This window comes from Heloderma suspectum, chromosome 7 (assembly GCF_057233095.1).
Source record: "Heloderma suspectum isolate Gila_16-S chromosome 7, 16-S_ref, whole genome shotgun sequence".
NCBI classification, from domain to species: Eukaryota; Metazoa; Chordata; class Lepidosauria; order Squamata; family Helodermatidae; genus Heloderma; species Heloderma suspectum.
In genome coordinates this window covers 27320082-27345899 of record NC_139464.1, presented here as the reverse complement: position 1 = coordinate 27345899, position 25818 = coordinate 27320082, and the positions used below count along the sequence as shown (strand labels likewise).

At 43.0% G+C, this 25818-nt stretch overlaps 1 protein-coding gene across 5 annotated transcripts; it reads left to right on the top strand.

Annotated features, from left to right (window-relative positions):
* Positions 1 to 109: 109 nt before the first annotated feature.
* Positions 110 to 25071, top strand: AMN1 (antagonist of mitotic exit network 1 homolog). 5 transcript variants are annotated; one of them, XR_014784252.1, is made up of 8 exons: positions 110 to 187; positions 1397 to 1529; positions 3397 to 3541; positions 19529 to 19686; positions 20205 to 20261; positions 20403 to 20514; positions 24587 to 24783; positions 24890 to 25071. XR_014784252.1 is itself a non-coding variant. In XM_084809416.1 (7 exons), exons 1-7 carry the CDS (start codon positions 144 to 146, stop codon positions 24355 to 24357), a joined length of 723 nt encoding a protein of 240 aa, XP_084665542.1. In that variant the 5' UTR covers positions 110 to 143; the 3' UTR covers positions 24358 to 24863. The 5 variants fall into 5 exon arrangements, 2 of the variants coding, with proteins under 2 accessions (XP_084665542.1, XP_084665541.1); XR_014784250.1 differs by lacking the exon at positions 19529 to 19686 and adding an exon at positions 16798 to 17015; XR_014784251.1 differs by lacking the exon at positions 19529 to 19686 and adding an exon at positions 16798 to 17015 and having other exon boundaries at positions 24284 to 24783.
* Positions 25072 to 25818: the final 747 nt, after the last annotated feature.

Below are 25818 nucleotides of genomic sequence, written 5' to 3'. Positions count from 1 at the left end.
TCGGGGGAGATGAGCGCGGGGAAGGGGGCACGGCCAGCCGCGGGGGGCGCTGCGTTCGCGCATTCTGACGAATTGAAGGACGCTCCCTGACTCGGCAGATCCCCGGCCTGAGAGGAAAAGAGCGAAGCTGTCCGCGCCGGGCGATGAATTACCTCAGCGGAGGCGCTGTTAGGCCCCTGCTAGACATGTAAGCGGCGCGTGGCGTGGCGTGGCGTGGCCGGGGTGCTCGCAGGACAGCTCCTCTCTCCCCACAGACTTGCCCCCCCAAGTGCCACAGCCCTCCCCCTGGTCCCTCCCCTTGATCCCCGCTAGTCATTACCGTCCTCCCCACGCACCCCGGCGCCTTCTTCCGTTGCCCCCCTTCACCCGTTATGCCCCCATCCCCAGTGTCCTTTTGCAGCCCCTGTGTCATGGCCCCCCGTTAGGATTTAATCGGAGCCAGTGTGCGGCCCCTCAAGCCGAGCGACAATAAAGAGAGCGTATCTGAGCATGTACAGAGGACGTTCAGTTCTCCCCCGAGTTGGCTTGCCAGCTGTTCAGTGGGCCACTGCACCTGCATCTTTTAAACAGTATCTTGAGCGGCAAGCGAGGCATCCTCGGGGAGCCGCGTTTTATCTCTCAAAAGCTTCACCCGCGAGTTTCTAACCAGACTGGATCCTGTCCTCGTCCTTGTCAGTTGGTAATGGCGCCCGCGAGTTAAATACAGAAAGCACCCATCTGAGAGACGCACGCAGGTGCGAAGGTTTGGCTTTCATCATCAGGCAGGATTGAGGTCAGGATCTTTCGTTAGAAATTAGCCACTATTGCTATTCTCCCAGTGCCTACCTCTCTAGTTATTGTTCTTAGGGTTTCATCCTGTGCACACATACTGGACAGTAAGTCTAACTGAACCCTGCAGGCCTTATTGCCGAGTAATGATGTAGAGCAGCTTTCCCCAACCTGGTACCCTCAAGACATTTAGCACTCGGCTCCCACCATCTTTGACCTTTGGCTATGCTGCTGGGGCTGTTTTTAACTTCTAAATGTTTTTATGTGATGTTTTATTGTGCAGTTGTATTTTACGGTTTTAAGTTTTATGAACAGCCCAGAGCGCTTTGGCTATTGGCTGGTATAGAAATTTAATAAATAGAGTGATTAGGAATTACAGGTACTATGATCTGATGCAACAATGGAAAACAGTAAGTGGGTTGTGAGAAGAAATATTCCTAGCCCAAACCTGTACATCGGCCTTCCCCAGTCTTATGCCCTCTAGACTTCAATTCCCATCAACGTCAGCCAGCATGTTGAGAATCTTACTTTAATACTGGGGAAGGCTGTATTCTTGCATAATTGCAACCATATTCACCAAGAAAATATGTTGTCTTATGAGTGCTTTGTATTCCTTTTTTCTCTTCAGATGTCTTGATTGCTTAACAAGAAATATATCCAGATATGCTGCAGATATTAAGCCTTTGCCTCCCAACATAAAAGATAAACTGATTAAATCACTGAGTGTCCAAGGGCGGATAACTGATTCAAATATTAGTATGGTAAGATCCCATTTAGACCACAATTCTTGTGCCACATTCTCATTGTTGTGTCTTATAAAATGGAAAATACATTATTCCTTACAGCCATTCCTGCTATGTTTGACCCATCTTACCTCAGCTCTCAACTAAGGTAATTACAAAATATGGGTGTACATCCTGGAGGAGATACCTTACAATAAATCTTTGAACCTATGCACCCCCACAGCAAAGTTTAGTAGACACCCCTAAGGCATAATTTCTAAAAACACTGTGAGACAAAACAAAGCAACAAAGTCTTGTGGCACCTTGAAGACCTAACAAAATTATTATGGTATAAGCTTTTGTGGACTGTAGTCCACTTAATTAGATGCATAAAACGTTACTCTGAGTTACAGGTGTGTGTGTGTGTGTGTGTGTGTGTATATATATATATATACACACACACACACACACACATACATGGTTGCAGGGATGGGGGATTGTAAACAGTGAGGTCAGAGGGAAATGAAATGCAATCACATTATTAATAATGGCCATTCACAAAACAGGTGTTGCTCATAAGACAAACATCCTGACACTGGATAAGCCAATTAACACGTACAGTGTGATTTATTTATTTTTTAAAACAGCTTTATCCTGATTCAAGCTACAGCAGATAGAAGTGAGCCTCTTGATCAATTCTGTCTCCTGTGGGTTGAATTGGAATAAAGGGTTTTCAAAAAATCACATTACATCTGTGTTTGGACAATCAGTGGGGGAAACTAACACAGCATTTGTTGATTTCCACGCCCATGCGTGTGCCAGACACACAACCAGGATTACCCTGATTACCCACACCGCATCGCAGGTTGCTTTGTCATCTGAACTTGGCACGTGGCACAGGCATAATGCATTTTCACCCACCCTCCAACCCCTACTGCAAGCTGTGGGTTGTAGGGTGGATGAAAATGTACTACATCTGTGCCACATGCCGGGTTTGGACATCACAGCAACCCATAAGGCAGCACGGGTAATTAGGGTAATCCCAGTTGTGTGACTGGCACACTTGTGTTGTTTCCCCTGCCGATCATCTGATCAACCCCTACATGTGTTAATTGGCTTACCCAGTGTCAGAATGTTTGTGTTATCAGCAATAACTGTTTTATGAATGGCCATTGTTAATATGATCCTCCCTCTGACCTCACCATTTACAATCCCCACCCTTCTGTCCAAACCATGTGTATGTATACCTGTCACTCAGAGTAACACTTCATGTATCTGTTGAAGTGGACTGCAGTCAACAAAACTTATGCCATAATAAATGTGTTCTTCTTTAATGTGCCACAAGATCCTTCATAGTTTTTGCTCCAATAGACGAACACTGTTAGCCCTCTGGAAACTGAGACCAGTGTATCTTAATCCAGAAAAGCAACTACTCTTCTGATGTTACCCAAAAGGCTACAACTTCGCTGATGGTTTTGGATGCTAACAATGATGTCATAATTGCTTAACTGCGTTGTGCCGCAATTGATCATGTGACCACAAGCTGAGAATGCTAGAATACAGTAACTTTCAAAGCTTCTACCTTTAAGGAACTCTTTCCACATCATGCATCTGCCATACAGTTCCAATGCAGTGTAGAGGTTCGGGGGCACATTCTAAAACTAAGGTTCTTGCTCAGTTCATCTGGGGTTCTGACGAGGCCTGTTGGGCCTCTCCTTCACGGTATGTGGACTCAAGAGTGTGCCTCAGAACACAACCAGTACTGTCCTAGAGATGGTTGGCATGGGTGATGGCTTTAGCAGCTGGGGGAATGTTATTTTTCCCAACATGACTAAAAGCAGTCTGTAATTTGTAAGGGTGCTTGTTCTTCACCATAGAGGATTTGACTGACGTGTTTGCATTTTAGGTTTTGCACCCTGCAGTGGAAGCATTGGACCTTCGAGACTGTGATATTTCGGATAATGGCCTGCAACACCTTTGTAACTGCAAGCAGCTTAAAAAAATAAACTTAAATGTTTGGAAAAGAACCAGACTAACCATTACTTCAGAAGGTATGTTTTTTATGTGTTAGTTATTTGAAAAGACACTGAGAGAAATAAGTTAAATTATATTTCAGGGTTGTTGTTTTTTCCAAATTATGATTGAAAAAAGTTTTAAGCAAGTAAACCAAACACACAGAGGATTGGCTTCCCTTCCATACGTCTGTTTTGGAGGCTATACACATTCCCTCTTTATATAGTTCTGAGCTTTTTCATATGACAGAAGAAGCTTCCTTTTGATAAGTCAGACTGTTGGTCTATCTAGTCCAAAGCATTATCTACTATGACTGATAGCAGCTCTCCATTGTGTCTAAGTCAACTTTCCCCAACCTGGTGTCCTCTAGCTATGTTGGACTGCAATTCCCATCATTCCTAGCTGGGAATGGTGGGAGTTGCAGTTCAACACAGCTGGAGGACACCAGGTTAGGAAAGGCTGTTCTAGTCAGAGGTCAAACCTGCTACCTAAGGAACTTTTAATTGGCGATGCCATGGATTGAACTTTGGACCTTTTGTGTGCAAAACAAATGCTATACCTGTGGAGCCACTGTTGTCTTTCCCACAATTGAAATTTCAATTCTAAGTTTAATCAGAGATCCTTCTCTGTTCTCTGGATCCCCCTCCATCTGGAGAGAAGTGGGTGGTTAGAAGAGGCTTTTTTCAGTGGTGCCATCCTGGATTTGAAATACTGTCTCTAGGGAGGCTTGCCTTACACACACACACACACACACACACACACACTGATATCCTTCTGATGCCTGGTGCAGATCTTTTTATTCTCCTAGGCTTTTAAACTTTTGTTGATCTATCTTACTCTGATTGTTTAATGTTTTTATGCTGCTTTTATAGATTTGCTGTTTTTAGCTTATTTTTATGTATTAGCTGTTTTTTGGTGCTTTAAATAATTTTATTGTAAACTGACCAGATGATGTGCTTGAAGGGCAGGGTATAATAATAAATAAATATGTAATTCTCAAGGCAGGGACCACTTTCTTTTGCCAAATCTGTTATTTGAAGCGCTATGTGCATTGTTGGCACTATAGAAATAAGTAGTAATTATATATTTGTTAGCTGAAATGTTTAATATTCTGTCTTTTAAGAGCTGTAAATAATCCCATTTATTTCCAGATAACTATTTATACCACAGAATGTGAAATATTGGTAGAAATCCATACTTTGTAGATCAGTCATAGTGTTCCTAAATAATAATAATTTTAAATGCTCTGTATTTCAATACAGTATAAACTCATTTAGTCTAAAATCCACATTTGGGCAATACTTTTATTAGGACCAACCAAAATGTCATAAGAAAGTGCAAGCTGGAGAACTCAAAAGCTTTCACACACTTTTGTATCATTTTGCTTGGTCCTAATAAGAGAGTGCAAGCTTTCAAGTTCTCCAGCTTGCACATTATTCTTGTGACATTTTGATTGTTTCAAATAAAGGTATTGCCCAACTATGGATTTTGGATTTTTTTTCATGGACCAATGCGTCTATCTCTGCTTTTTATGTCCTTTAGTCTAGACCAGCCTTCCCCAGCGTGGTACGCTCAAGATGTGCTGGGCTACAACTTCCATCACCCGAGCCAGCATGGCCAATGGGTGGTATATATGTAATTATTGTGGGTTTTTCTTGATTTTCTTGGTTTTAATGACATACTGTGTATTGTAACCTGCCCTGAGATCATTTTGTGATGAAGGACAGGATATAAATGTTGGAAAACAATAAATAGTGGATTGGGAGGAAACATAAAACATTTAGGTAGATGAATTTGATGTAATGTTTGCCAGTGATTGTGTTGACAGAGAATTCAGATTATCAGGAGAGATTAGCATCTGAAGTATGAATATGGAGTGGTAATTGTTCTACTATCTTTCAGTCATTCACCAGTTTAGCTTGCCACAGATATTGGACCATAAGGTCCCAATGTTTCTTACTGTGTTGTGGACTGCAAACTGCCTATCCTCAAGAAAATAAACACCTTTTTCTGATGGGGGACAGAGCTTTCATAGATATGATAAAAGTATGTTCTGGTGTTCCAACACCTGACCAAGTGTGAATGTGACATAGTGTGATTTTATTTTTCTTATTTTTTCATGTTGGCTTCCATATACAGTCAGGGCCAGAAATATCGGAACAAGGATAACTGTTTTGGCAGTTGGCCTCTGTACACCACCACATTGAAGTTGAAAAGAGACATACCCAGATGGGAGTGAAGTCAGGACTTTCAGCTGTAATTCAAGGGGTTTGACAAAAGTGGGGCATTAACCATTCAGGAAGTACAACCAGTGGCATGCACACACTCCCATCGTTGGTGGCTCATAAGTAATGGAACAAATGGCTGACAAGCAGCTGCATGGCCAGGTGTGGCCTGTTTCCTGGGTACCCCATGACCAATCAAGCAGATAAAAGGCCTGGAGGTGGTTCTGAGTGTGACATTTGCATTTGGTAGCTGTTCACTGGAACTCCCAACATGAGGCCCAAAGAGGTGTCCATGCGAGTGAAGGAGGCCATCATTAGGCTGAGGAAACAAAATAAACCCATCAGAGAGTTAGCAAAAACATTGGGAGTGGCCAACACAACAGTTTGGCACATCCTGAAAAAGAAGGAATTAACTGGCAAGCTCAGCAACAGCAAAAGGCCTGGAAGACCATGGAAGACAGCTAAAATGGATGACCGCAGAATTCTGCTCATGGCGAAGAGGAACCCTTTCACAACATCTAGCCAGGTCAAGAACACTCTTGCGGAGGTAGGTATGTCATTGTCAACATCTACAGTCAAGAGACGGCTTTATGAATGTAAATACAGAGGCTTCACAACAAGGTGCAAACCACTGGTACCGCTCAAGAACAGACAGGCCAGATTAGCCTTTGCCAGCAAACACCTAAAAAAGCCTGCCCAGTTGTGGAATAAGATTCTTTGGACTGATGAGACCAAGATTAACTTGTACCAGAATGATGGGAAGAGAAAAGTGTGGAGAAGGAAAGGAACAGCTCATGATCCAAAGCATACCACATCATCTGTCAAACATGGTGGAGGCGATGTTATGGCATAGGCAGGTATGGCTGCCAATGGAACCGGGTCCCTGGTGTTTATTGATGACCTGACTGCTGATAAAAGCAGCAGGATGAATTCTGAAGTGTATATGGCTATACTCTCTGCTCAGATTCAGCCGAATGCTGCCAAACTGATAGGATGCCGCTTCATATTGCAGATGGATAATGACCCAAAACATACAGCAAAAGCTACCCAAGAATTTCTGAAGGCAAAGAAGTGGGATGTTCTTCAGTGGCCAAGTCAGTCACCTGATCTCCACCCAATAGAGCATGCTTTTCACTTACTGAAGATAAGACTGAAGGCAGAAAGACCCACAAACAAGCAGCAGCTGAAGGCAGCTGCAGTAAAGGCCTGGCAAAGTGTCTCGAGGGAGGAAGGAAGCATTTGGTCATGTCCATGGGTTCCAGACTTCAGGCAGTCATTGACTGCAAAGGATTTTCCTCCAGGTATTAAAGGCGATCCTGAAGTTTGAAATGATGTTGGTTTGTTCCATTACTTATGAGCCACCAACGATGGGGTGTGTGCATGCCACTGGCTGTACTTCCTGAATGGTTAGTGCCCCACTTTTGTCAAACCCCTTGAATTGCAGCTGAAAGTCCTGACTTCGCTCCCATCTGGGTGTGTTTCCTTTCAACTTCAATGTGGTGGTGTACAGAGGCCAACTGCCAAAACAGTTATACTTGTTCCGATATTTCTGGCCCTAACTGTATCTCCTTACATCCACATATATTTCCCTTAGGTAATTAAGTTTATGTCTTACTTTAAATATCTTAGCGCTTTTATTAATTCCTCTCATTTCTTAAATCCACCTTTACTTGATTTTTGTCAGTGAAGATTGCTTCCCTCTGTAACTTCTCTCCCTGCTCCTAGTAGATAACCTTGTAGACTTCAGGCACCACAATGATCTCTTGTCCTCTTTTGAAAAGCAACAAACATGGTGTGAAGCAAATAGAATGCAAAGTTTGACCCTGAATGTAACATGAATTGTACACATCCTGAATGTACCCTGCAACCCAAAGCATTTAAGTGTCTATTGAGAACATCATAAAATGTGAAAAGGTTAACTTTTAACCATCCCATACTGTGGCAAATTCTTAAAGAGATGGGAGTACCAGACCACCTTACCTGTCTCCTGAGAAACCTGTACAAGGGTCAAGAAGCAACAGTAAGAACCAGACATGGAACAACCGATTGGTTCAAAGTTGGGAAAGGAGTACGACAGGGCTGCATATCGTCGCCCTGCTTAGTTAACTTATATGCAGAGTATATCATGAGAAACGCCGGGTTGGATGAATCACAGGTCGGAATTAAGATTGCTGGGAGAATGTTCAACAACCTCAGATACGCAGACGATACCACCCTAATGGCTGAAAGTGAAGAGGATCTAAAGAGCCTCTTGTTGAGGGTGAAAGTGGAGAGTGCAAAAGCTGGTTTGAAACTCAACATTAAAAAAATGAAGATCATGGCATCTGGCCCCATCACTTCCTGGCATATAGAAGGGGAAGAAATGGAAGCAGTGACAGATTTTATTTTCTTGGGCTCCAAGATCACCGCAGACGGTGACTGTAGCCATGAAATTAAAAGACGCTTGCTCCTTGGGAGGAAAGCTATGGCAAACCTAGACGGCATAGTAAGAAGCAGAGACATCACCTTGCCGACAAAGGTCCGTCTAATCAAAGCTAAGGTTTTCCCAGTAGTAATGTATGGCTGTGAGAGCTGGACTATAAGGAAGACTGAGCGCCGAAGAATTGATGCTTTCGAACTGTGGTGCTGGAGAAGACTCTTACGAGTCCCCTGGACTGCAAGGAGGTCAAATCAGTCAATCCTAAAGGAAATCAACCCTGACAGCTCATTGGAAGGACAAATACTGAAACTGAAGCTCAAATATTTTGGCCACCTAATGTGAAGAGAAAACTCCCTGGAAAATACCCTGATGCTGGGAAAGATTGAAGGCAAAAGGAGAAGAGGACGGCAGAGGATGAGATGGCTAGATAGCATCACCGATGCAATGAATATGAACTTGAGCACACTCTGGGAGAGAGTGCAGGACAGGAAGGCCTGGCATGCTATGGTCCATGGGGTCACGAAGAGTCGGACACAACGACTGAACAACAGCAACATCATGTGCATATGAAGAATTCTAGCCCAGGTCAGGTAGGGGAGGTGTGCATGGAGAATGAATGGCTTTATTTCAGGAAGGCCAAATGGTCGTTCCCTCTTCAGAAAATTTAACTGTATTCAATTATGCTATAGGAGAAATAACACTAATAAGCTCTTACATATAGCCACCATGGAATAAAAGCAAGAGGAGAGGTCCTCTTACGGATCAATAACTGGTTAAAGAACAGGAAGCAGAGAGTAGGAATAAATAGTAAATTCTCCCAGTGGTAAATAGTGGGGTTCCACAGGGATCTGCATTGGGACCAGTGCTTTTCAATTTGTTCATAAATGATCCACTGCAGCTGATCTCTTTTTCCTAACTGTTCTGAAATAAACAGGCTTTTTCAAGTGTGGACTGGCCTGTGTGGTAGGAATTTCTTAATTCCCACTACTACTCAACCGTGACAGAGCGTGCAGTGAAGTGGCCAATTTTGCTGATGACACGAAATTATTTAGGGTGGTTAAAACAAAAAGGGATTGTGAAAAGTTCCAGAAGGATCTCTCCAAACTGGGAGAATGGGCATCCAAATGGCAAATGCAGTTCAATGTAAGCAAGTGTAAAGTGATGCACATTGGGGCAAAAAATCCCAAGTTCAAGTTCAGCCTGATGGGATCTGAGCTAGTGGTGAACAACCAAGAAAGGGATTTTAGGATTACTGTGGACAGCTCAATTAAAATGTTGACCCAGTGTGCAGCTGCTGTGAAAAAGGCAAATTAGAAAAGGAATTGAGAATAAAACTGCCAATAACATACTGCTTTTGTACAAATCTATGGTGCGACCACACTTAGAATACTGTGCACAGTTCTGGTCACCATGCCTATAAAAAGATACTGTAGAGCTGGAAAAAGTGCAGAAAAGGGCAACTAAAATTATCAAGGGGGTGGAGCATCTTCCCTACGAGGAAAGGTGACAACAGCTGGGATTGTTTAGCTTGGAAAAAAGGAGGGTAAGGGGAGGTAGAGGTGTATAAAATTATTCATGGTGCAGGGAATGTGGATAGGGAGACATTTTTCTTTCTCTCTGAAAATACTAGAACCTGGGGTCATCGCATGAAGCCAACTGGTGGGAGATTTAGGATGAATAAAAGGAAGTCCTTCTTTACACAGTGCATAGTTAAACTATGGAATTCACTAGTTCAAGATGTAGTGATGGCCACCAATTTGAATGGCTTTAAAAGGGGGTTAGATAAATTCCTGGAGGAGAAGGCTATCAGTGGCTTCAAGTCCTGATGGTTATGTGCTACCTCCAGTACCAGAGGCAGTAAGTCTATGTACATGAGTTGCTGGGGAACATGGGTGGGAGGGTACTGTTGCACTCGTGTCCTGCTTGTGGGTTCCTGGTCAACAGCTGGTTGGCCACTGTGTGAACAGAATGCTGGACTAGGTGGACCCTTGGTCTGATCCAGCATGGCTTTTCATATGTTCTTATTTTCAAGAACCTCCTCCTCCCTAATACTATAGACTTCAGGGGATGTTGTATAGAAGGGATGTTGAAAAACTGTTACTTTTTTCCTGCTGGTTTTCACTTACACTCACCTAAGGCTAATTTGACTGCTTAGGCCTCATTGGCTTCACCTCCCAAGAGGCCCTGTGGAAAGGAGCTGGAGGAAGCTCTGTCAAGTTGATTAACAACTTACATTTGCAGTTCCTTGGCTGTACATCATGTCTCTGTATCCCTTAGCCTTTTGCTTTGATTCCTGCTCTTTTCGTGACCCCTTTTTCTTGACCCTTTTAGATACCTTGCTTTTCTTGGTTCTTAAACTGCCACAGTGTACCTTACTGGCTCCTGATGCAATTATGCCACTTTTATCTCTGGGTGAGCCCTTGATAGTGAATAAGAAGTTTAAGGGAATGCTAGCAGAATGGGAGGCACAGAAACAAAGGAAGAGGGAATGTGAGGGAGCAATGTGAATGTTCACTTCATTTAAAAATTATGTAAGTGTTGCAGTATTGTGGAGAGACCATACCTCAGTGAAAAACAACTGTCTTGGCGGACCTTTAAAATTAACAAATTTATTTTGGCATAAGCTTTTGTGGACACAGTCGACTTCGTCAGATACATGAAGTGTTAACCTCAAGTTGACACACAGAGAGAGAGAGAGAGAGAGAGAGAATGATATGCGCTTCGTTGGGGGAATGTAAGCAGTGAGGTCAGAGGGAACTGAAATACAAAAACTACAGGCAATTATATTTTCTTTAACGGTTGCCGTTCACAAATCTTGGGTGATAACACAGACATGATTGTACTAGTGAGGAGATTAACACTAGTGTGATTTAAAAACAACACGTTTGTCTTTGTTCAATCCAGAGGAAAAACCTTTATTATGCCAACCAAAAGATTGCAAAAAACGTGCAAGCTTTTGTGATCTCCGGATCTCTTTGTCAGGCAAGATGTTACAAAAAGCAAGTTTTGGGGGTGTGGGTGGAGAAAAAAATCCTGACTTTATGATGGAGTCCTACTGTTCAGAGTCCCAACCAAGATGAAGTGGGGGAGGAGGGTTATACAGACATTCAAGGTGCTGCAGGTCATGTCATAGTCATGTGATGGTTACAGACCTGGACCTAGAGCTGTCCCCTAGGATTGCTGGAAACAAAAAAGGGGAAAATATTGGATCCCTGGTTTTGGTCAACGTGGCCAACTCTTGTTTTTTTTGTGTGACTAGGAAATCTCTTGATGAACAGCTCAGTGGTAGAGCATATGCTTTGCATCCAGAGGGTCCCAGATTCAGTCTGCAGCACTGAAGGATCTTCGGGTAGCAGGGCTGAACCTGCAAAAGATCTTGGCTCAAGACTTTGTAGAGTTGCTGCCAGGGGGAATAGGTGGTCCTAGGCTAGATAGACCAGTGGTATAAGACAGTTTTCATATATTCATTACAGTACTTTAAGGTCTCATTTATTTATTTAGATTGGCTTAGAATAACCTTGGACATGATATTCCTGGCACAATCCAAAATCCCACCTGTAAATCAGGACATTGGAGAGATGTGATATGGGCAGGTCATTATCTCTTTATAGTACAGAATGTGAGGTTTGGTGCAGAATGGCTCCATCCCTACCTTTTTTGCCTCTTCTTGGAAGGGCAGTGGGCTTAAGTGGGCTTAACTCTGTTCACTTGTTCCCATCTAAGTCTTTCTTGTCTATCTGATTTAATATAGAAAGTTTCCTTACACCAGGTCAGACTATTTGTCCAGTTAGCCCAGTACTGCCTACTCTGGCCTTCCCCAACCTGGTGCACTCCAGATGTCTTAGCCTACAATTTCCATTATCCCTCACCATTGGCCAAGCCATCTAGGGCTTATAGAAGTTGTAGTTCAAAATATCTGGAGGGACCCAAGTTGGGGGACACTGATCTACTCAATCTGGCAGCAGCACTCCATGGTTTCATTCAAAGGTCTTTCCCATCACCTGCTACATGATTCTTTTAACTGGAGATGCCAGGGATTGAACTCCATGCCAGGGATTGAACTCCATGCCAGGGCGCTTGTGCCAACAGCTCCTGAAGGGACCATCAACGGCCTGAGAGGCAGCCCCACCTCTACCTTCCTTGGGGCTACTTAAGACTTCTGTACCTGAGGGAAGACAGAAGAGGAGAAGCCCAGGCCAGGGTGCTTATGCCATCAGCTCTTGAAGAGACCTTCAGTTTCTCTGAGAGAACTATATTCTAGAGGGTTGTGGCCTTTTTGGGTAACATTTGTTTCAGTATTTAAAAACTGTAAACTGACTTGGGTGGCTTGGCAGAAAGGCGGTATAGAAATGTATTAAATAAATAAATATACTTGGGGCCTTCTGCATGCAAAGCATGTGCTTTGCCACTAAGCTACCGACCTTCTATTAATAGCACAGCTATTAATGATACCTCTGCCTAAACTCACATTTCATTTGTTTAGTTATGTTAATATCATACCTTCTTTCCATGTTTAATATCATACCTTCTTTCCATGTCTACATAGGGTTCCTATGGCAGTCTCAAATCTGACCAGACCCAATTTTGCTAAGTTTCAACAAGGTGGCTACATCATGTGCCTTCAGACCATGCTGTGGGACTTCTTAACTTTTCCTTGTTAATTGCCTCTCTATACTGAAATATATGACAGCAACAGCCATCCTTAACCTTTAAGAAAGTGCGTGCCTGTTTGTGTATTCTTATTTCCTCTCCCTTACCACTCTCTTTCCTGATGCATTCAGGACTGAATGCATCAGGAAAGGGGACTGGGAGACAGAGGAAAGACGAATATGCAAATACTCAGACACACACCTTTTAAAACTTTGCTAAGGATAATAATTCATAAGATGTGTTTTAGACTGTTAATAAGAAGAGAGATGTCCCAGGGCTTGGTCTGAGGGCACATAATGTAGCATGCTTGCCGAAATGATGCAGGATTTGAGTCTGGAAAGGAAACCACTTGGGAATCCTATCTACAATGCCTTGAGCTCCATTATAAAAGAAAGGTGGGATATAAACATAAATAAATGTGATTTTAGGCAGAGGTACCATTAATACCCCTTCATGGATCACTGCCTTGTTGTGGCGAAGGGGCTAGCATAACTCAGTGAAGCCATAAGCTATGCCGTGCAGGGCCACACAAGACGGACAGGTCATGGCAGAGAGTTCTGACAAAATGTGGTCCACTGGAGAAGGAAATGGCAACCCACTCCAGTATTCTTGCCAAGAAAGCCCCATGGAACGTATCACAAGGCTAAAAGATATGACGCCGGAAGATGAGCCCCTCAGGTCGGAAGGTGTCCAATATACTACTGGGGAAGAGCAGAGGGTATTTCCAAGTAGCGCCAGAAAGAGTGAAGCCACTGGGCCAAAGCCGAAAGGACACTCAGCTGTGGATGTGCCTGTCTGGTGGTGAAAAGAAAATCCGATGCTGTAAAGAACAATATTGTTTAGGAACCTGGAATGAAAGATCAATGAATCAAGGTAAGCTGGAGGTGGTCAAACATGAGATGGCAAGACTGAACATCGACATCTTGGGAATCAGCGAACTAAAATGGACAAGCATGGGCAAATTTAATTCAGGTGACCATCATATCTACTACTTTGGGCAAGAATCCCTTAGAAGAAATGGAGTAGCACTCATAGTCAACAAAAGGGTGGGAAAAGCAGTACTGGGGTACAATCTCAAAAACGATAGAGTGATCTCACTACGAATCCAAGGCAAACCATTCAACATCACAGTAATTCAAGTCTATGCCCCAACCACTGAGGCCAAAGAAGCTGAGGTTGATCGGTTCTATGAAGACCTACAACACCTTCTAGAACTAACACCAAAAAAAGATGTCCTCTTCATCATAGGGGATTGGAATACTAAAATAGGAAGTCAAGAAATCACCGGGATAACAGGCAAGCATGGCCTTGGTGTACAAAATGAAGCAGGACAAAGGCTAATAGAGTTTTGCCAAGAGAACATGCTGATCATAGCAAACACTCTTTTCCAACAGCACAAGAGGCAACTCTACACATGGACATCACCAGATGGTCAATATCGAAATCAGATTGATTATGGCCTTTGCAGCCAAAGATGGAGAAGCTCCATACAGTCAGTAAAAACAAGACCTGGAGCTGACTGTGGCTCAGATCATGAGCTTCTTGTTGCAAAGTTTCAGCTTAAATGGAAGAATGAAGGGAGAACCACTAAACCATTCAGGTATGACCGAACTCATATCCCTTATGAATATACAGTGGAGGTGAAGAATAGATTTCAGGGATTAGACCTGATAGACAGAGTGCCTGAGGAACTATGGACGGAGATGTGTAACATTGTTCAGGAGGCAGCAACTCAATCCATCCCAAAGAAAAAGAAAAGCAAGAAAGCAAAGTGGCTGTCTGATGAGGCTTTACAAGTAGTTGAGGAAAGAAGGGAAGCGAAAAGCAAGGGAGAAAGGGGAAGATACACCCAACTGAATGCAGAGTTCCAGAGAATAGCAAGGAGAGACAAGAAGGCCCTCTTAAATGAACAATGCAAAGAAATCGAAGAAAACAACAGAATGGGAAAGACTAGAGATCTCTTCAAGAAAATTGGAGATCTCAAGGGAACGTTTTGTGCAAATATGGGCATGATAAAGGACAAAGAAGGCAGGGACCTAACAGAAGCAGATGAGATTAAGAAGAGGTGGCAAGAATACACAGAAGAACTATACAGGAAAGATCTGAATGTCCCTGATAGCCATGATAGTGCAGTCACTGAACTTGAGCTGGACATCCTAGAGAGTGAAATCAAGTGGGCCTTAGGAAGCATTAGTAACAACAAAGCTAGCGGAGATGTCAGTATTCCAGCTGAGCTATTTAAGATCCTAAAAGACGATTCGGTTAAAGTGCTGCACTCAATATGCCAACAAATTTGGAACACTCAACAGTGGCCACAAGACTGGAAAAGGTCAGTTTACATTCCAATTCCAAAGAAGGGCAATGCCAGAGAGTGTTCAAACTACCGTACAATTGCGCTCATTTCACATGCCAGCAAGGTGATGCTCAAAATCCTACAAGCTAGGCTTCAGCAGTATGCGAATCGAGAACTACCGGAAGTTCAAGCGGGGTTTCGAAGAGGCAGAGGAACTAGAGATCAAATCGCCAACTTTCGCTGGACCATGGAGAAAGCGAGAGAATTCCAGAAAAATGTCTATTTCTGCTTCATTGACTATGCTAAAGCCTTTGATTGTGTGGATCACAACAAACTCTGGCAAATTCTGAAAGAGATGGGGGTACCAGACCACCTTACCTGTCTCCTGAGAAACCTGTACGAGGGTCAAGAAGCAACAGTGAGAACCAGACATGGAACAACCGATTGGTTCAAAATTGGGAAAGGAGTACGACAAGGCTGCATATTGTCACCCTGCTTATTTAACTTATATGCAGAGTACATCATGAGAAACGCCGGGTTGGATGAATCACAGGTCGGAATTAAGATTGCCGGGAGAATTATCAACAACCTCAGATACGCAGATGATACCACCCTAATGGCAGAAAGTGAAGAGGATCTAAAGAGCCTCTTGTTGAGGGTGAAAGAGGAGAGTGTACCAGCTGGTTTGAAACTCACATTCAAAAAATGAAGATCATGGCATCTGGCCCCATCACTTCCTGGCATATGGAAGGGGAAGAAATGGAAGCAGTGACAGATTTTATTTTCTTGGGTTCCAAGATCACCGCAGACGGTGACTGTAGCCATGAAATTAAAAGACGCTTGCTCCTTGGGAGGAAAGCTATGGCAAACCTAGACAGCATAGTAAGAAACAGAGACATCACCTTGCCGACAAAAGTCCATCTAATCAAAGCTATGGTTTTCCCAGTAGTAACGTATGGCTGTGAGAGCTGGACTATAAGGAAGGCTGACCACCGAAGAATTGATGCTTTCAAACTGTGGTGCTGGAGAAGACTCTTACGAGTCCCCTGGACTGCAAGGAGGTCAAATCAGTCCATCCTAAAGGAAATCAACCCTGACTGCTCATGGGAAGGACAGATACTGAAGCTGAAGCTCAAATATTTTGGCCACCTAATGCGAAGAGAAAACTCTCTGGAAAAGACCCTGATGCTGGGAAAGACTGAAGGCAAAAGGAGAAGGGGACGGCAGAGGATGAGATAGCTAGATAGCATCACTGATGCAATGAAGATGGACTTGAGCACGCTCCGGGAGAGAGCGCAGGACAGGAAGGCCTGGCGTGTTGTGGTCCATGGGGTCACGAAGAGTCGGACACGACTGAACAACAACTATTAATACAAACAGAAAAGGAAGGTTTAGATGGGAGCAATCTAACAATGGTTAAGCATGCTTAAGCCCATTCAGAGCAGTGGTCTTTTAACTCTGAATTGAATCACAGCCTTTCTTAATAGAGCATAATAAATATATCAGTATGATGGCAACAGTTTTAAAGTTTTGTAAAATTCATACTTGAGGTATTAGTATCTCTCTCATTTGGCAGTAATTTTTTATGTTGATACTGAAAATGTTTTGATACACTGCCGTAAGATAATGACTTCTTATGCAATCTTATATTCAAACTTCTCGAGATAAAAGTCTAGATGAGAATGACCTGCTTTGTCTCTTCAACAGGTGTTGCAGCACTGGCCTTGTCATGCCCTTATTTGCGTGAAGTCCATTTTAAAAGATGCAGCAACCTTACAGACAGTGGAGTCCTCACCCTTGCCCTCAATTGCCCACTTTTACAAATAGTTAACCTAGGTGGATGCTGCAGCATCACAGACACATCACTGCAAGCACTTGGACAGAACTGTAGATCCCTACATAGTGTGGACTTTTCATCTACCCAAGTAAGATTGATGATAATAAAAACATATGTAGCAGAATGGCACAAGCAATTAAAAAGACAAATTGGAGAAGTGACTTATAATTTTCCTGATTGTTATCAGTATTTTGGGATTTGTAGCTAAAATTATATGAAATAATAACTGTTTCTTGATAAAAGTAAAATTGGTAATTCTGGGATCTTTCGCTTGACCACTATCTTAATTTTTCCTAACTTGATTTCTGTCAAGCATTACGTAATAATAGGCCATAGGAGTCTTCCATAGAAAGAAATATCAAGTGGTCTCTCCTTGCTTGGCATAAGGAATCACATCAGGGCTGGTGTTAGGGGTCAGCATCATTGGGTACTTGCCAAGGGCCCCCACTACTGACCACTAAAGCCCCCCTGGCTGCTCTGCTTGCCATTTCCACCTGCTCTCCTGCTCTATCCTTTTGGCCCAAAAGGAGAGAGCCAGGAAGCAATGGGGGTGAGAAGAAAAAACAGCAGCTGCTACTGGCTGCTTACCCATCTGCTCTTTCTCTGTGAGCCGTGGTGGGGATTGGGCCCAGGGGCAGAGTTGAATTATGTACTGGCTGTGTGAATATGCCAGCTAGAAACCAAACTGGAATCTTTCCACATCACTGACAAGTAACACATTTCAGGAGACAACACCTTCCCTCTTATACACACAACATGCACACTCCTCCCTACCTACATTCTAGGACTAATAGCAACCAGAGGTGTGTCTGTTATGCCGTCTCTTCTACCATATACTTGTGTAATGGTGTTTGTCAGGGATTGCACTGTCTACTTCTAAAACTGCCACAAAATTATAAATAGACCCTCCATTTAAACTGTAGTGAGATTCCAAAATGGTTGTCATCTAGCTTGTAAATCTGGTTCTCCTACCTCACCCCTTTCTCTCCCACCCATGTTATTATTTATTTCTTTATTAACTTCCTTAGGAAGCAATCCTATTCAGATAGGCAGCTGCCTCTGAACTTGGAGGCGACCGCCTATCCAAAGCAGGGCAGGAGAAACATGGAGGGGATCGTTCCCTCCATGCTTCTCCTGCCCTGCTTTTTTGGCTAGACAGCCGATTGCAGCTGTGTATCTGCGGGAGCATGGAGTGAGGAAGGAGGCTGCTGTATGACACATAGGATGTGTCATACAGGCAGTTATGCTCTCCCCACCCTGGAACACCCCCAGCCATGCCCCTTTCCAGCCACTCTGCACTCCTCTTGCAAGCGTGGAGGATGGGGCTTCTCCACGCTGCCTCTGAAGCAGTGTGGGAGTGTGGGGAGGTCAGGTCTCCAGGAACCAGTCTTGGAGCACAGACTCTGAGGTTGGTTCCCAGAAAACAACATATCCTATGGCTGTCTAGCTGCTGTCTAGTGGCCATAGGATTGCTCCCTCCAATGTCTTTCTCAAAACAAAAAACTCAAGGTGACATAGAAATTTACAAATTAAAACATACAGAAATTTAAAAAGAATTTAAAACAGATTAAAACAATTACCTACTAAAATACCACCACCCCATAAATAACTAAAACATCAGTGACAACCATAAACAATTCAACTGATACATTAAGAAGTCCATCATAGTCAAATGCCTAGGAATAGAGGAAAGTCTTAAACTGGTGCTAAAAAGATAACAGTGTTGGCACCAGATGGTCCTCACTGGGGAGAAGATTCTACAATTGGGGGGCCACCACTGAAAAGGCCCTCTTGTTGCTTTCCTTCAAACCTCCCTCAGAGGAGGCATTTCGAAGAGGGCCTCAGATGTTGTTTATAGTGTATGCGTAGGGTCATACTGGGAGAGGCATTCCATCAGGTATTGTGGTCCTGAGCTACATAGGTTAAAAGCAGCACTTTTATTTGGGCTTGGAAACGTTACACTCCTTTAACAACCAAGTTAGCGTATTCGCCAAGAACTCCAATGCATGGGTAGATCAACTTCCAGCTTAGAGAATCAAATCAGCTCCAGTTTTCAATTTATTATATATAATATAAAAGCAAGCAGAGAGTAGTTCAGCTTAAGGATGGTGGCGGTGATGGGAGAAAATCCACCTGGGACTCCATGGGAAATCTTGCCTTGGCTTTCTGCCAACTACCGGAAAGACAAAAAAATTCACATGCAGGTATTACTATGGGGGCTGGATAGCTCCCAGAGAGGGATAATTCAAACTGAACAATCTATAGTCTGGGACTGGCAGATGGTGCGTCCTCCACGTGATTTGTAGTATGCCTAGTTAGTATAATACTGAGTCCACCTGGAATGTGTACACACATGCAGATTTTGAGGTCTATCACAGCCTGACTATGCCTAGCGTATTCTTTGTTAAAAGATATTTCCAGAAAAAAGGTAGAGAGAGGAGGTTTGGTTTGTCACAGATTATTAATGTGTTCTACATGGGGCTGCCTTTGACAAGCATTTGGAAACTTCAGCTGGTGCAAAATGTGGTAGTAAAACTGATCTCTGGAATCTGCTTTTCTGATCACATCACCCAATTTTTCTTCATCTGCATTGGCTTCCAGTTTGTTTCCAGGTGCAATTCAAAGTCCTGGTTCTTACCTGTAAAGCCCTAAATGGTATGGGACTAGGATATCTGATGGACTGCCTCCTCCGATATGATCCTGCCCACCTACTGCATTCACCATCAGAGGCCTTGCTTTGCATCCCACCTCCTTCAGAGGTATGTCTGACTGCGACATGAGACAGGGCGTTTTCTGTTGTGGTAACCAGGCTGTGGAACTCCCTCCTTAGAGAAGTTCAGATGGCTCCCTCCCCTTTTGGCTTTTAAGCTGTTGAGACTTTTAAAATTTTGCGTAGCTTTTAGTTCGTAAGAAATTTCTGTCTCTCCTTGCTGATTATGTTTTAGTGCTTTGTTGTTCTTTTTTAAATTCTTTTTTCATTGTATTTTCCTTTGGGGGGGTTATGCAGGGTGCATTGGGAGGCCTGTTTTAGGGACAAAAAGTAGTATGTTCGCACAAGTGTGTGCATGTAAACATATTTTTCAGTCATCTGGTGCGAAGGAATTATTTTGACTTCCAGCTAGTGCAAAATTCAAGTTTATAAAACATGTAAACTGAAGAAAACCAGATTGAAGCTGTTATATTTTCCCCTCAGAACTGCTTTAATGTTGTGTTGTTGTTAAGCGGGCAATTGCTGTATTTTTAAGCGGTGTACTGACAAGAAATCTTCGTTTACCAGGTTACTGATGATGGTGTAATAGCACTCGTTAGTGGAATGTGTTCAAAGAACTTAAAGGTAACCTTTTAGTATATTTAGTTCAAAACATTCTTAGTAAAGTATATATTTACATTTCTTAATTGATTTATCAGGGGTTTCTTTTCATTGCTGTTTTTGTTTGTAATAGTTATTGATGCTAGTATTCATTCTGATTAATAGGAGATCCATATGGACCAGTGTGTGAATCTGACTGATGTAGCTGTGGAAGCTGTCCTCACTTGCTGTCCAATGATATACATTCTTCTGTTCCATGGATGCCCACTTGTAACAGGTGATTTCAAGCATTGCCTGGGGCAAACAAGTCTAGCTAATTTGGACAATACATTTTAAAATGGAGGTCAAATGAGAGATGTCTGGTAATAAATATCAAGCTACCTAAAGCTATTAGAATTTGTTACTGAGTGGGAGTGGGGATGATTTTCCCTACTGGTGGAACCCTTCCTTATAAGAGTTTTCCCCCCCAAAAGAATTATTGATAGGCAGCCACCAGTCAGGATGAACCTCCTGACACACTCTAATCTGTCTAGCTGCTTGGGGAGATTCTGAGCCCTTTTGCCAAGGAGCACTCCCTTCAGCCCAGCCCTGGGAAAAAATTAAAAGGTGCTTTGGATTTTCTTGCCCAAAGCTCAGGTATATAGAACTTAATAAAATCTTGTAAAAATCCTAAGAACCCAAGTGGTAATTTTGTAACCATGCAGTTCTTCACATGGAAAATTGTTTTTAGTGAGAAATGACCTTTTAAAACAATGCAGCCATATGTCCAAGTATAAAAAGGAGTTTAGAGAGCAATCCTGTGGCCGCTGAACACTGTCTAGAGGGCCGTAGGATTTTTTTGTTTAATGGCTCTGAGCTTGTAGACAGCGCTCTGAGCTTGGATCCAGGAAACTGTGCTCTTTGTCCCCTTGTAGCTGGCATGGTTCTTTCCATGTTGCTGCTGTGTCCATGCTCATAAATGGAGCACAGACAGGGTAAAAGGGGGGTGTTTCTGGGGGTGGAGAGGGGAGGAGACCATGGAAGCTTCATCCCCCCCCCCACTCCCCGCTACAAAGTGCCCCGGCTAGACAGCCAAAATCAGCTGTCTGTCCACATAAGCAGGGCAGGCAGGGCGCGTGGAAAGGATCCCCTCCATGCTCTGCCTGCCACATAGGATAGTCAGCCGCCTCTGACTTCGGAGGGGGGCGACTATCCTGATAAGATTATACCCTTCCTTATTTTGGGAAAGAGGGAAAAAAAACAGTAAAGGCAATCAGAAAATTATTTAATGGTGTAATCCACCTTCATAACAGCTACAAACTTACATCTCAACAGAACCAGCCAGTTTGAAACACTTAGCCCATTATATATAGGAACTGAAGTTTTGGGATGCTTATTGAAGAACAAGAAGGTGAGATAAGCCTATTAAGGTATCCCAGCATAGTGCCAACTTAACAGATGCTGTTGGGGGCACTGTTAAGCTACATCAGAATATAGAGGGCTGTCACAGAACTGTACCAAATTCTGAAGGTCATATTCTGTTTAAGGTGGGACTCTACCAAATATTGTGGGCAAACTGTGGTTTGAGTGAGCCACAGTTTACCATGTTTGGAGACATGGTCCAACTGCAAACTGTAGTTTGCTGAGAACCCAGAAGGAAATTTAGAAATTGCAGCACGCAAGGGGAGAAGGAGGGATGACAGAATAGATAAGCACGTGGCTTGCTACTACTTCTGCATGTAATGCCAAATTACAGTTTGGTGTTATGTCTGAATGTGACCATGATCTGAATCTTCTAGAATATGAGTAGCATTTCTGAGGGAAGGGGCAAATTTGTCTTATTTTTGACAGTTATTGCAGTTTTGCATTCTAAACTGTCACTGTACCTTGTAAAAAAGACAATTGGTCTCATATTTAAACAGTTTCTTTCTTGGCTTCCACTGACATCTCAAGAATAAAACATAGTGTCTTGCCAAAGGTTCTTTTTGGATTCAGGAGCAATAAGCATACAGGTGAGTTGAAGTCAAAAGATTTTATTCAAAGCAGGCAAAAGGATATCAAGAAGAATATACAATACCAAGCAAGCTTTCCTCCATCAGTTGTCGGGAGCCCCAGCAGACAATGAGGAGACCCCAGACTGCGGCTGATATGCAGCACCTTTCCGGTCAGGTCTGCATCGAAGCTCCTATTGGGCAGAACTGCCGGGCTTGTTTTATACCTTAATCCCTTGAGTGGTACATGCCGCTTAGGACAGCACCTCAATTAATTACACCTGTTGTGCTTAAGCCTCATGACAATATATGTCATAGCTGTACCACTCAAAAGATTAGCTGAAGTGAGTGGACAGTAGCCAGATGGGACCCTCCCACATTCCAAGGCTGTACCATTTCCACCTGCAACTAACTTTTGAAGAATAAATTTCAAGCTAAAGGCCTTAAGGAGGCCTGAGTTTTAAGGTCTTCCAGGAGACATGGGAATGGAAGGAACAACTGTGGCACACCATCCCTAGCTCCTCGGTATACAATAGTCTTCCGGTGGTTTTCCTCTACACATAGCTATTAGCACTTTCACAATGGAAAGACACAGCCGAGTAGCCAGAAAAAGTTCAACAGCAGTATCTGTAGCCCATCTCTGTGCTGCACAGATGTGGCACTTTTATTTCTCTCTCTGTTCAGTGGTAAAGAGCAAGAGCCCTTAACACTAAAACAGAGGGAACTGGTTGTGGAGGAAAGTGAAGGTGTGGATGGATAATTATCCCCCCACCCCCCCAGTAGTTATTTACATAGCTAACATAATAGCTGGCATAAAAGAATGGATAATCACGAATGATTTCATTGGAAATTCCAAAGACAAATTAACTTGAAGTTGAGATCTTGGAGGCTGGTCTCAAGATAATCACAAGCCAGTGGCCGGGTTTGCACATCACACTAAGCCACCCTGTGAATAAGCCACAGTGGGTTGGTTCTTTGCTGAACAGCCCACAGTACACCCGACAGATGATTGGGCTTGCCATGGCTTGTTCTTCCCCTCCCCCTCAGTCCTCCAGCTGGCTCTGGCATGTATCCCAGGTGCCTTTGTGGCAGAACCCTTCTTGTCTCCTTGCCCCAGCCCCCTCCCCATTCCAATCACTACCCCTTTTTGTTTGTCACCTTAAAAAAAATTGGGGGAGTATGCAGATGTGTTCATAATTTATTTTTATTTTTTCCCATTCTTTCACAAGTGCACAAAAGCACACTTTTGCTGGCCTGATATGTGCAGTCTTGCCTTGGGTGTTGGAGCTGCTAGCAGGAGTGCCAAAGTGGAGTAGGTAACGTACAAGGAAATTGACAAGGCAAGACTGCAGATAGGCTAATTTGCACACAGTTGACAAGGACCGAGAGAAAAATAATACTAAGGGAGAGGAAGAGCCTATTTGCACAGTCAAGAAGTACTGAAAAAGGAGGGGGGGATCAAGAGCAGTAAGTGCATGAAAGGCGCAGGGGGACAACAATGTCCCCCACTTGGCAATGTAATCCTCTCGCTTTTAAGTATTGACCTGACACTTGTCAGTGTCCTCCCATTCAAAATTTCCCCAAGTCTCCAGTAAATCCAGAATGAGGAGATATTGGTCCCTGTCCCCTGCCCTTTTCACAGCACCTTTTTGGAGCAGTTACTGCAATAACCACAGCAGTACCTGCTCTGTTTGCCAGTCTTTTTTATTTTTTTACTGTCACTCTTGCAAAAGTATTGTCCCAGTGTTACCAAAAGCATGTTGAAACAAACATGACTTACAGCACAATCCTATGCATGTCTACTCAGAAGTGTGTATAGGAACGTGTGTTTAGGATTGCAGTCTTAAAGACCTGCTTGCAGAATATTGGAAGGGAAGGCTAGACAAATTGCAAAAGCCAACAAAGCATTCATCCAGCAAACAGCAGCAACTTACTGACCTGGCATTTAGTTGCTCATACAATGATCTTGTAGAAAGATATGAGACCCACTCCTCCTCCCCAAAATATTTGTTTATATTGTCCCCCAAACATTTCCTTATTCTAAAGAAAACTGCATTTTTCATATTTGTTTTGCAGATCGTTCCCGAGAAGCCCTGGAACAGTTGGTTGGATCAAACAAATTTAAGCAGATTTCATGGACTGTTTATTGACTTTTTGTTTAAAAGTGTGGACAGTACCTCTTTTGGAGGAATGAACCATTTCTGGAAAGATTTGTCCGTCTGTCGTCCGTCCCCCCCCCCCCCCAGTGATACAGGGTATAGTTCCTGCTGATGCCATTCAGCAGTTGCCATTCATATTCCTTCTTGTTCAAAAGTACTAGTATTAATGCTGTATCTGTTGAAGTTCTCGATAACAAGAGCATTGTTTTTGTGTTCATAGAAGAGCAATACTTGAGGGCTGTAATGAATATTCAAGAGTCATTATGTTCAAAAGTTACGCTCTCTACTAATGAAGGCCCAAGAGTGAATGAGGACATGGAGAATGTGGAATGATCCAGCAATATGTGGGAGCAAGTACTGCATAATGCCACCAAGCTGCTCAGCCGCCACTTTGATGGGGACCAGTTATGTTTCAAGGTAGCACTATAACTGCAGCCATGTTTCCTTCAAGTTGCTTCTCATGTTGAAATAAAAGCTCCCCACCTTCTTCAACTTGCAAATGTATTTTCTTTCATTCTTTTAGGAGCCAAACAGAGAAAATGTGTATTCATAGAATCCTTACTTTGTTCCTGGGTGAAAAGCTAACACATGACCTTATGGTGACACCTTCTGGCCAGGATGCCAAGTTCTTGCTCCAGTGAAGAATACAGTGATCACTAGGATATTGGCGCATTTTGGCTGATCGTAGTAAAAGTATTGCTTGACTCTGGGCTTTAGGATTTTTCTTATGGACCAGTATAGCTACCTTTTGCTTTTCGTGTCACTAGGAAGTATGTTCCTATCAAGTCTTGCTGAATAGGTATTTTGGATTTCTTCCTAAATGCTGTATATAAACATATTTCAGCATTTCTGTTAGTGAGGCACATGTCTTAACAGAGAAAAACAGTAAATTTATTATGTATGCTGTCCATCTGCAGAGTAGCATTGTGTAACATGAAAACCCCTTTTAAATTTTGCAGTTCATACACACACACACACACACACACACACACACTTTAATGTCTGATTAGAAACACATCTTCTAAGTATAAACATATACCAGTATAAATTCTAAATCAGATAAAAATACCCATAGTTATTAATAACAGTCCCAGTAAGTTTGTTACTATATCTATTCCCCTCTGCTTCCATTCTTACTTCTGGGTTGCTACCTGTGACTTTCACAACAAGGATGGAATACTGTCTATGCAAGTTAGAAAGATTCAGAGACCCTTTGCATGAGTTGTTTTGGAAAAGCAAAGGCGTATGTACAGGGCAGAAGGGAACAGATGACTATGACTGGGTTCAGGTGACATGATAGCCCATGATGGTTTAAATAAAACAGGTTGTCTTTTTTAATCCATCGTGGATTATCGTGCTGTCTGTTGGGAATTGTTTAATCCACCATGGTTTATTTGGCCAAAATAACCCACTCTGATAACCATGGTCTGCAGTACAGGTTACTCAGCCGAC